At 35.7% G+C, this 12,837-nt stretch overlaps 1 protein-coding gene across 1 annotated transcript in view; it reads left to right on the top strand.

Annotated features, from left to right (window-relative positions):
• The window catches only part of Der-1 (derlin-1), a 63,967-nt gene that overhangs the window by 49,553 nt on the left and 1,577 nt on the right, over positions 1 to 12,837 (top strand). The window contains exon 6 of the mRNA XM_067149893.2: positions 622 to 732. Within this exon, the coding sequence (XP_067005994.2) occupies positions 622 to 732 (111 nt within the window). The remainder of the gene's footprint in view (positions 1 to 621; positions 733 to 12,837) is intronic.

Genomic DNA, 12,837 nt, shown 5'->3' with positions numbered 1-12,837 from the left:
TTTACACCAGTCAGTTTTTAGACCAACTTTACAGGAGTGAAAACTGGGGGGACTCAGGATATCTTATTCATAAGTTACAAGTAACAGACATGAAAGTTGTGAGAATGATTGCAGCCACATACAGGTGGGAACAATGGCAAGACGTTAATCGGAATAAATTAGGAATGATCTCTATTGATGAAGCTGTACTCATCAACTGGCTTCAGTGGTGGGGTCATGTGAGGTGAACAGAGGAGGATAGGTTACCTAAGAGAATAATGGACTCTGTCTGGAAGGTAAGAGAAATGATAAGGGTAAATAAGCCCTTAATGCTAAATATATTAATTTATCATATCGGAATCATAGAGTGAGACCAAGATGACAATGGTTAACTCAGTTTCTAATGATTTAAGGATAACTGGTATGGAACTAAACGAGGCCACAGAGTTAATTGCAAATAAAGGATTGTGGAGGCATTTACTAAATTCTCAGTGGCTTGCAGACTGAATGCTGGAAGGCATAGCAGTATATATGTATGTACTGTTCTTGAATGAAACTAAGAAATTGCATTAAAACCATTTTTTTTTTTTTTCTTTCTGATGCTGTCTTATTATACTGTGTACTGTATTGTGTTTGTTTTAGGGTATTCTTTGAGCTGATTGGTATTCTTATTGGTCATCTGTACTTTTTCCTGATGTTCAAGTATCCTCAGGAGATGGGAGGACCCACTTTACTTGTCACTCCACAATTTCTGTGAGTTTATATCATTGCTTTTAATTATATGTATTTTGAAATTATTACATTTTTTTATTAAGTTAAATGGAGAAGTATCTTAAACAATTGTCTTGGAGGTCATTTTGTTTATCCTCCATGTATGCATATGTCATTTGGAACTGAAGTGATACATTTCATATTTAACCTGCCTCTTATACCTCATCACCTAAAAAATCCTTTTACATTTTAGCTGTCGTAATGAAAAAGCTATTGTATTGGTGTGGGAGATTTTGTTTTTAGCTTGGGCTCTAGGGTCATGTAAAAAAAGTGGTTTTATTAATGTGTTTCTAGTTTAAGCTAGAACATCTCTAACTAGTCTGAGATTAAACCTATGCTTACTTGTTTGTTATGCTTACAAGAGATAGCTGCTTCCTCTCTCCCGCTTAATTTTGTCAACAAGAATCACCCTCCATTTGCATCCTATGTAACCAAAAACTTGAAAGTTGCAATTTGTGCTTTTTTCTCTACATCTAGTATGTGATCTACAAGCCAGAGACTGTGTAAATGATTCTGCTTCCTCTCTCCCGCTTAATTTTGTCAACAAGAATCACCCTCCATTTGCATCCTATGTAACCAAAAACTTGAAAGTTGCAATTTGTGCTTTTTTCTCTACATCTAGTATGTGATCTACAAGCCAGAGACTGTGTAAATGATCCTGTTTTTACCATCCATGCTGGATGAGTTGTACATGTTTCGTCCCATGATCTGAGTCCATGCAACATGTTGGTGAGATGTGTTGACATTAATAGTGCAGCAGGAAGTAGTGCTCTTGTTCAAATAAGATGTTAGGTTTTGTTGTATAGCTAGTCATACTGGAGGAACTCCTCAAAAGATAAAAGATAAATTAAAATGGTCCTTAAAACAAAGTGAACTAGTTGCAAACGACAGAAAAACGTGAAGAAAAACTAGATGTTAAGAGATTGTTGAAAAAGGAGGAGAGTAAATAAAAGTGTAGAGTGAAGACCAAAAGAAAATGAAATATTAGTATATTAAGAAACAACATGTGAGTACTCACTCCCCAGTTGGTCCCGTTTTACTGAATGATGCGTTTGTAAGCTTATGAGGAACTAGAAGTGTCTGGATTGCTCCTGTTTGGAAGGTGAGGGAGGGGAGTATGACTGGGAGGAAGGAGTAGGGGAAGTACTTTACAATTAAAAAAAGATATTATATTATCCTCCATTTCAAAACAAAAATACCATCTATTTAGATGGGATAATATCTATACATGTTTCAGCTTATCTGAAGGCCATCCTCAGTAGAAGCTCAAGTGTGACATTTATGCAAACAAATAAAAAGACTAATGAAATGTGTGCCGGGCTGAGTGGCTCAGAGGGTAAGGCGCTGGCCTTTTAACCCCAACTTGGCAGGTTCGATCCTGGCTCAGTCCGGTGGTATTTGAAGGTGTTCAAATACGACAGCCCCGTGTCGGTAGATTTACTGGCACGTAAAAGAACTCCTGCGGGACTAAATTCTGGCACCTCGGCGTCTTCGAAGACCTTAAAAAGTAGTTAGTGGGACGCAAAGCAAGTAACATTATTATTATTATTATTATTATTATTATTATTATTATTATTATTATTATTATTATTATTATTATTATTAATTAAATGTGTGGAATTAAAAGACAATTATCATGATTAACAAACTAAAAACAATAAAAACTTGTTGAGGCAGAAAAAATCTTCTTGTCTAAAAATTCTTTTGGTTGACATAAAACTTGCTAATACTTTTCAAAGTGGAAATCTGTGTTGCGCAGCATAGCAAGACTGTCCATAAGGGGATAATGAGAGCGCATCATCTGCAATGAAGAAATGAATGGATGAAACAAAAAAAACAAAAAATATCGCATGAAAAGAAAGGCTCAATCAACTTACTCTTTAGAAGACTGTCGTCTCGAGTGGTATGACCTTGAAATAATAACAATAAGTTAATTTATTAATTTGACGACCTTAAATTAATAAATTAACTTATTGTTATTTATTTCAATCGAATATCATCACTACAGATCAAAAATGATATTTATCACATGGTATGACCTTGTCAGTCCCATGTCTCTATTGATACTAAGCATGTGTGTAGCTGGCAGCAGGTCAGAGCTGATGTGCTTGGGTGGGGAAATGGAAGCTCTAACCCACTGCCAGCTACACACATGAGACCGACAAGGTTGTACCCTATAAAATAGTATAAAATTTATTTTTCTTCCACCTATTCAATACACTCAGTCATAAAATCAAGGTTTAATCCCCATTAAAATATGAAATGGTACATATTTTGCCCTTTTTAAAGGGCATCATCAGCCATATCATCACCTCAAAACTGAAGCAGGTACCTGTTTAAAATTTAACCTGTGACTATTAAAAGAATTGTTAGAAACATTTAAGAATTTAGCCCTTGGCATTCCCCATTTAAAGGGGTATGCCCGGCCGTAATTACCATGTTTTATGACTGAGTCCTTTAACCCTTTGGATGCCGACCCATAATAGGGCATCATATGCATAGAATGCCAAGCATGTTTCAATGGATTTTCCATTACTGTATAAAATTTGTTATTTACATCTCATTTTAAAAGATATGGAGGTAAAATTGGGTATGTGAGCTTGATATACTCTAAGGAATATAAACATGTGAATTGCATTTCAAAAAACAGAATTTTGTGGAATATTGTGCACAAAAATAATATTATTTTTTATTTAAAGAAAGGAAAAATATAATATGAAATTAATTAGCACATTTTACACTAAATCCAAAGTGACAAAGTGAAGATATTTCATCTTAACTCTTATCGGGGATGATATATACCAATTTATATTGTTAATGTAGGTCTATTTTCCAATTTATAAACTAATTTCCAAAAACATTGAACATGTGGAGAGGAAGACACCAACAGTGTAACCTGTCAACGATTGGATATTTTATGAATTTTGGGAGATTAATAGTAATCATTTGAGAGAACTGTGTCTAATAGCAGTATTTGTTACTACAGAACAGTTCGGAAGATCAGAATAACATACAAAATCAACTAATAGTGTCAGGAATGAAAGTGTAAAGAACAGATTGAAATATTCTATGGGTGGAGCATCAGGATGAGGTAGGCCTACATTTTTGGTCCTGGGATTTGATAAAAATGGTGGGGATGGACAACATTACTTTCAGGGAATATGCATTCAGTCCAAGAATCGTCTAATTCACTGTCACTGACATTTTCATTAGCACTGTTACTATAACTCTGACGTTCCATGAAATGTTGTAAGCCCATTAGCCAATGGCACGGCTTCATCGTCCCTGGTGCGCTATCTGAAGACCCCAAAAACATCATAATCATCACTTTTGCTAAAATTAGAGTCGCTTACATCTTCAAAGCACCCCAAAAGTTCCTCAATTTCTTCTCCCGAATTAGGCCTACGTGAGGACATGCCTTGTTGTGATAAATGTACTATTTACAACTTTACTACGACCTAAATAAATTGCTAAGTAACTATAAATACAGTAGAAATAACAATAAAGTTAATATATTATGATAAGTAACTCATATGCATCAATTAGAACGTAAAATTATTGAAAACAAATCACAACACGCGGACATAAACAAACAAGGAGGCTGCCATATTTGATCATAGACGTCAAGCACTCACAGATCATACACTCAAAATCGACGAGTAAACTAGCAAAAATGAAGCTATGTCAGTGCCATCTAATGACATAAGAAGGAATTACAAACCTTCTTTCTACTTGATTTGTGGCGCAATATAGTGCCTTACTGCATAACTACACCACTTATACGAGGGTGCCGATCGAATCGGCATCCTGGCATTTTTCATACAGAATGTAAGTGCCGATGCATCGGCACCTTGGCACTGTAAGAGTTAAATCCCAGCAGGCACAGCAGCATAAATACCACCCTTCAAAAGAAAATAACCGGAAGTCATACGAATAAAGATATATATGTAATTTATTTTGCATTTCGTTCCTAAATGATTAGTGTATATAAATGTGTACTCACCCTAATTTTTAATATTCACATTTCGCTCCTGATGGTATTCCAAAAAGCACCCCATCTTGCACAGTGGTAGATCGCACTGCTTACATTTGAATGTTGTTTGTTTGTCTCTCCCAGAAGTCGCCCTATTTTTAATTTGTAAACATAAAGCACACATTTTGGCACGACCAGGTATCTTCACAAGAGAATGAAATAATTTAGGGGATGGACACCGAAGGGTAAACTTCTTTTCCTGCCCATACGTTTGCAAGACGTGAAGCTCCAGATCAGCTGTTGCACCAAGTTGCACCGGAAGTTCAGCTGTCTGTTCCCATAAGCTGTGAGAGCTGGTCAGTTACTCATATCATGAAGAACGAAACTGTTCACAACGCACACATTGATCACAAAATGAAAAGTAAATTTCCACCATTTTTTAGATTATTGCACAACCCCGTAGTATTCTCTTTTCTGATCATTGATGCCCAGCCCACGCCTCCTATATGTTTTGTGCAATTTATGACAGCATGAGGATACACAATTTCTATTTCTTCATTGCTTCACTGGTTTTTGTTTCACTGTACCATCACTCACAGAATCTCAATTTGTTGACAGCATATGAACTTTTCAGCACAACTCCGCGATTAGGCGACATGGTGTGAACTTGAACAAGAATAATCTCTAACTAAAGACAATGTTTATAAAGTAGGTCTGCTCGGGAAATATACACAGGAAATGCTGTCAACAAGGTCCTGACATCTTGCTGCGTCAAGGGAATACAGTATGGTTTCACAAGACCCTTCAGTATTTCTGTCAACATACTTCTAATGAACATGAGTAGGACGGGCGCTTTGGAGCGTTAGGGACAGCAAAGAGTTAACTTAATATGTAGGCGTTGTGTAAGGAACTAGATTAGATACGAGAAGAATTAACATATTACACTAGCCAATATGATTTTGCGGTTAAATAGAAAATATGTCATTCTTATGGAAATCGCTGCCCTGATTCCGAAAATGATGCTATTTTTTTCCTATCACGTCTAGTTTTGACGCAATTTGGTGTTTTAGTATCTGCATGAATTCGTAAGATGTAATGTTGAGAAATGTTCTCGCACAACTTTTAAAAAAATACAGTTATGTGATTTGATTTGTTATTGGTTGCATTTTATTATAGGTTTATTTCGTAGTTTCATTGTTCATTTTGTAGTTGGGGGTTTCCTGGTAAATTCATAACAAAGTCCCCCAGATACACAATAAACCGCTAGGTATGTAGGATTGAAGATAAGACATTTGAGTGTTTCTCTTTCATCTTAGACCACTTGAATAAACAGACGTGTTAAAAGCCCCAGCCCTTATACAATGTTTATGATGGACTGATAAAGCAGTTTCCTTTCAAAGATAACAGTGTTGCTTGAGACGGGCTCCAAGAAGTACCGGTATGTGTTCAGTGCGTCTTTTAAAGTTTACATTCATTTAATTGTAGGCCTATCGTGTGCGTGAGATTTAATGTAATTTAATTTCAAATTGATTACTAATAAGTGAAGTTCTACTGTTTTAACACAATCATGGCTAGTATTTCAGGGGTGCACAGAAGACTGTAAACAAACTCCTCAAAAGTTTTGTTACATTTGTGGAGTTTATGTGCTCGATTCCAAGGTGCATCAAATAGACTCGTTTGTAAAGAAACTTTATTTTTCTTACTTCAAATTGAAAGTTGGGGATCAAGACAAATCTTTCGTACCTCATATTGCATGCAATACCTGTGTCGAGGGACTACGTTACTGGTATGAGGGCAAACGAAACTCAATGCCGTTTGCTATACCCATGCAATGGTGAGAGCAAATGAACCATCATGACGACTGCTATTTTTGTACGACCCATGTTGTCGGTTACAATAAGAAAAGTAAAAACAGAATTAAATATCCGAATCTCAAGTCAGCTCTTCGACCAGTTCCTCATGGACCTGACTTACCTGTACCTACTCTACCTACTCACTTGAATGAGGAAAGTAGCAGTTCATTGCAATCTGACGATGAAGAAATAGATTTCGAGCCACATCAATATGACACACCTTCAGACAAGTTCACGCAATCCAAATTGAACGATCTGATAAGGGACTTAGAGCTAACCAAAGAAAAAAGTGAAATTAGTTGGTTCAAGATTGCGCGAAAAGAATATGTTAGCACACGGTGTTACATTTTCCTGGTACCGAAATCGTGACAAAGAATTCTGAAAGTATTATACTCGAGAAGATGAACTTGTATTTTGTACGGATGTTTCAAGTCTTCTACGTCAATTGGGAGAGAAAGAGTATGATCCTAGTAACTGACATGTTTTTATTGACTCTTCCAAGAGAAGTTTAAAGGCTGTTTTGCTTCATAATACAAATGTTCTTGCATCCGTACCACTTGCACACTCCACAAAAATGTCTGAAACATACAAGACCTTAAAGTTGGTGCTTGAAAAATTTAAATATCACGACCATGGGTGGCAAATTTGCGGTGATTTGAAGATCATTGGATTGTTGCTGGGACAACAAAAAGGCTGTACAAAATTTCCCTGTTTCTTATGCGAATGGGATAGCAGGGTACAGGATAAACATTGGAATGCAGTGAATTGGCCAGAAAGGAAGCAACAACAACCAGGATCCAATAATGTCTTGTATATAAGTCTTATTAACCGTGAAAAAATTCTAATTCCACCCTTGCACATCAAATTAGGATTGATGAAACAGTATGATATAGATGTTGATTCCCATAGGCATTCAGAAATATTTGTTCCGAATGTGTAAATTTATCATACCAATATAAATAGTATCATGAAAGAGTACAGACGTGTGCAAATTATTAGAATAAATGATAAAACTAACAGTAATTCACTTTTAAAGTATAATTATAATAATTTATCAATATACAATGACCTCTTTAGTACTTTGTGTGCATTCCCTTGTTTTTTCATAACCATTTGGATCCTCTTTGACATGATTGACACAAGGTCCTTGCACATTTTCTGAATTTCTTCATCTAGATGCCATATATCTATTATGTTTTCAATGATGCTAATTCTGGTTATTGTTCTTTTCCTCAGTCTTGACTTCACAATTCCCCATAAATTTTCAATTGGGTTGCAGTCTGGGCTATTACCAGGCCAAGGCAATGTCTTTATACTGTTTTCCTTCCAAGAATTTCTTAACAGACTTGGCCTTATGGCATGGTGCTCCGTCATGCATAAAAATGCAATCTCCATCAGGAAACTAATCCCTGATCTGAGGCAGCAGGCGGGTTCGGAGCACCTTCTTGTACTGATTCTGCTCCATCATGCCCTCAACAATGTACAATCTGCCACATCCATGAACTGACATGCAACTCCATACCATCACTGAAGTTGGATGTTTAACTTTCTGTGTGGTACAGTTTGAAGAAAACGCCTCATCAGGGGCCCTTCTCACATATTGGCTGCTTTCCTCGGACACAAAAAAATATGGACTCATCAGAAAAGATTACCTGCAAGATATTAAACACTTATTGGAATGGTTTTTTCAACAGAATGTTTTGAAAATATAAGAAAATAAAGCAGTACACCTCTGACTGAATTTTTGAAAAAATCCACTTAACCCATGAGGATGAAGTTACTTCTTAGCAAACAGTAAATTATGGGATATATCATGTTGCTTACCTTTTCCCAATTGTCCTTAAGCTCATTTTGCATTGGTTTTGCCCATTCAAGCCGTTTCTTAGCCATGGTAGGTGTTATTTTGGCTTTATTTCTCGGCTTTCTTGCAGGAAGTCATGCAGTAAAAAGACTGCTTCTGACAATTGATGGAGATATTTCAACTCCATAGTTCTTTATTTGATTGCTCAAGTCCTTACTGGTGCTTCTTCGATTCATCTTAGGCATTTGAATCAATTTTCTTTGCATATGGGGGCTCATTATCGGTTTTCGACCACATTTCCCCTTACGTTTGACTGCACGGTTTTCCCCTGATTTCAATGCAGAGCTGATTCTACTAACCGATACTTGCGAAAGATTCAATTTCCTAGCAATATCTTGTTGGGAATATCTACCTTCCTTTAATAAACATTCAGTCAATGCCAATTTATGGGGAGAAAGGTCTGTTTTCTTAACCATAATCTCACTTTTGCAAGAAGATACAACTTCAGTTCACCACTTCAAAAACTCACTAGGAAGCAAATCCAAAACCCAACTTTATCCCAAACTTGGATTATAAAGACATATATAAATAATATAAAACACTTCTAGGCTTCAATTCTGGCATAGGAACTCAACACTCAACTAGAAAAAGCTATGGAAACCACATTCAACAATTGCCACAACATCAGCTGATTCGATAAACAGTGTTAGAAACCTCTACAGAGAGGGAAATAATTGTCCCTCAGATATCCCAAAGGGCCATCAGTGGACTGCATGAACCAAAGAATACATAAACAGGCTGAAACATACATTTACATTCATATGTATAGAGGTTTTTGTACTAAATGAGGGAAGAAACACAAAATTCATGCATTATTCTAATAATTTGCACACGTCTGTATGTCAAGGCATTAGATAAAAGTAGCCTATGCTTCCAATATTTATCCACTAAATTTCCCTTATTATCAGATGCAAAAATCGTAGAAGGCATATTTGATGGACCACAGATTCATAAACTGATGAAGGATAAAAATTTCACAGACACGACCAAAATTGAGAAAGAGGTGAGGAACGCATTCAGAGATGTAGTGACTAAATTCCTTGGCAACATTAAGGACCCTCATTACAAAGAAATTGTAAGGAAAATGTTGGTAAAGTTTAAGGAATTCGGTTGTGATATGAGCCTTAAGCTTCATTCCTTAGCTTCGCATCTGGGTTATTTCCCTCCAAATTTAGGAGCTGTCAGTGAAGAACAAGGTGAAAGGTTTCACCAGGATCTCAAAGATGCAGAACGACGCTATCAGGGACGTTGGGATGTGAATATGATGGCCTATTACTGTTGGTCGATTGCACGAGACGACCCTTCTAGAGATCATTCAAGAACTTCAGAAACCCGAAAATTTCACGGAAAACGGAAAAAACGGAGGTGTGAACCTAACCTGCACATAATGTAAGTAACAAAACTATGTATGTTTAACCATGTAATTTTTATTCAAGGTACAGTTATATTAATTTAAAAGCAGCTGTACAGCCGAAACTAAATATGCGCTTTATGCTTCAGTTTCACGAATTTCATTATACATAAAAAATATAATACAAACCATCTACTTGCTTACAAAGCAGCATTTATGTGTATTTAATGCATGGAAAATATGATTACGTTTTGCAAGCTGAAATTTACATTAATATATCAAATTTAATCAATACCTAGTATCAACAATTTTTTGTAAGAACAAAATAACATTTTGTAAAATTGCCACTAAACCAGACGTGATACGCCAGAACTAAATTTTTTCTCGAATTCTGCGTTAAGAAATTCATAAAACCCATCTATTTTCCTTTTTACCGCACAAAAAAGTTTTTTTTTTCAGGCTGGTGTTATTGGCCAAGGCCATACAGTCAAATAAAAGATATGACTTAATTAAGCTAAATGGTACAAAATGACAGTGATGAATAATGTTCCAAGTTAAAATATTTGATAACACTTCATGAGGGAATACATTCCTATGTGATGAAGTTTTTGGCATAATATTTAATCATGTACTACGTTCTTGTGTTGGTTCTTATTTTGCTGGAATTAATATAAGTTCCAATGTTTTTTAGATTGCAACTTGTAGAGATAGAAGTTGGTTACTTTTTGTTGCAGTTGCAACAAGTTGTAAGCTAAAAACACTGGAACTTACATTAATTCCATCGAAATAAGAACCAACACAAGAACATAGTACATAATTAAATATTATGCCAAAAACTTCATCACGTTGGAATGTATTTCCTCACTAAGTCTTATGAAATATTTTAAATTGGAGCATTATTCATCATTGTTATTTTGTATCATTTAGCTGAATTGTCATATCTTATATTTGACTATGGCCTTGGCCATCAGTATGTTAATTCTTCTCTAATCTAATCTAGTTCCTTACACAACGCTTACATATTGAGTTAAATTCTTAAATGTTTCTAACATTCTTTTAATAGTCACAGGTTAAATTTTAAACAGGTGCCTGCTTCGGTTTTGAGGTGATGATATGGCTGATGATGCCCTTCAAAAAGGGCGAAACATGTACCATTTCATATTTTAATGAGGATTTTATGATTGATTGTATTGAATAGGTGGAAGAAAAATAAATTTTATACTATTTTATATAAATTATTTTCAGCAAGGATTTCACAGTGATTCTTATAACTTGTAAGGTTGTACCACTCGAGACGACAGACTTCTAACGAGTAAGTTGATTGAGCCTTTCTTTTCACGCAATATTTTTCGTTTTTTGTTTCATCCATTCATTCCTTTTTTTCGATTACAGATGATGCGCTCTCATTATCCCCTTATTGACAGTCTTGCTACGCTTCCCAACACAGATTTCCACTTTTTAAAGGATTAGCAAGTTTTATGTCAACCAAATGAGTTTTTAGACAAGAGGATTTTTTTCTGCCTCAACAGTTTTTGTATAAGGTTTTTATTTGTTAATCAAGATCATTGTATTTTAATACCACATATTTCATTAGCATTTTTATTTGTTTGCTTTATGTAATATTTGAGATTCTACTGAGGATGGCCTTTAGATAGGCTGAAACATGTATAGATATTATCCCATCTAATATAGATGGTTTTTTGTATTGGAAAGGAGGATAATATAAGACCATTTTTATTTGTAAAGTGATAACCATCAATACGGAATGAGATTCATAATAAGCAGTAGGGGAAGTGTGCGTAATGCTTGCCGCAATTGCAATATTTTTGTTCACCGAGAAAAATGTTTTTATAATTTCGTCAAAATGAATACTGTACTAGCCTCTACAAAGCATATAGCAAGTCTGCAGAATTGCAGTAAAACATTACTCCCGTGAGCTAACTGCAAGGTCGATCATAATGTACTTCCGAGCCCCAACTGCGCAGGAAATGTCATTCAAATTGTATTAGCAAAGATGCAACCCTTCGAATTGTTAGGAAGGCAACAGCTACTCAGTGGCAGAGTTTCTGGATCGTTGTATTGTAGAGATCAAAGGAACTGGTATGCTGGCAAATTTTCAGTGGGTTCTCATCAATGTTATGATGCCATTTTAAGTTAATGGTTATTAAATATGTGAAGATGAATAAGAATTGTGCAGTTGCTTGAAAATACAGCATAACTAAAGCCAATGTTCAGCGTTAGCGTGAAGACAAAGATAGTTTTAAAATGCGTACTGTACAGAAAATGCATTCAGTGGCCCGCAACAAGAGCACTTTAAAGAAGTCAAACTTGAAATTGTCAGCTATGTGTGCAAAAAACGCAAGGTCGGAATGGCCGTAATAGGAGATGCGATATGAATGCGGGTTTGCAAAGAGGAATTCTCAGAATTATCAAAGGCAGGATCAGATACCTCTAATGAAAATGAGTAAGGAAGTAGGCAGGATGTACATGATACTTGTGTGTGTGTTTATTTTTTTGAAATTAAATTTGAAATTTGTTATAAATGAAATTGATTTCTTAAAGCATATTTTAAGCCTTTAAAAAAATCTTTTTGAAGGAAAAAATGGGGACATCTTGGATGCAGAGAAATGTGGTATATCCTCAATTTTTCTCGTAGCATTGTCTTGCACCTTGTTTCTTCCTAGATAGAGGGTGACATATTGGGACTGTAGGCGGGGAGTGAAACTACCTCCCACTCCATTTTCCCATATTCTTCGTTGGTGAACAAAGCAGGATGATGACAGGCATTATCATGTTGTATTCTGTAGGATAATTATTGTGTAATGAATGACAGAGCTTGCATAGAGTTTGGACATAACAAGCATTTATAGTTTCTCCGGGTCCAAGAACTTCAACCAGAATACACCCCTCTGTATCCCAGAAGACAGTACCTTTATTGCTTTCCTTTTTCTTTCTTCTTTTTTGTCAATTTATTTTGATGGTGCTATACCATGCTCAGCTATTTTGTTACCAGCTTACTGTATAATGATGGAACCTGCTTTCGTCACCT

This window comes from Anabrus simplex, chromosome 6 (genome assembly GCF_040414725.1).
Source record: "Anabrus simplex isolate iqAnaSimp1 chromosome 6, ASM4041472v1, whole genome shotgun sequence".
Taxonomy (NCBI): domain Eukaryota; kingdom Metazoa; phylum Arthropoda; class Insecta; order Orthoptera; family Tettigoniidae; genus Anabrus; species Anabrus simplex.
The sequence above is the reverse complement of the archived record's forward strand: the minus strand, read 5'-3'. Positions and strand labels throughout refer to the sequence as shown.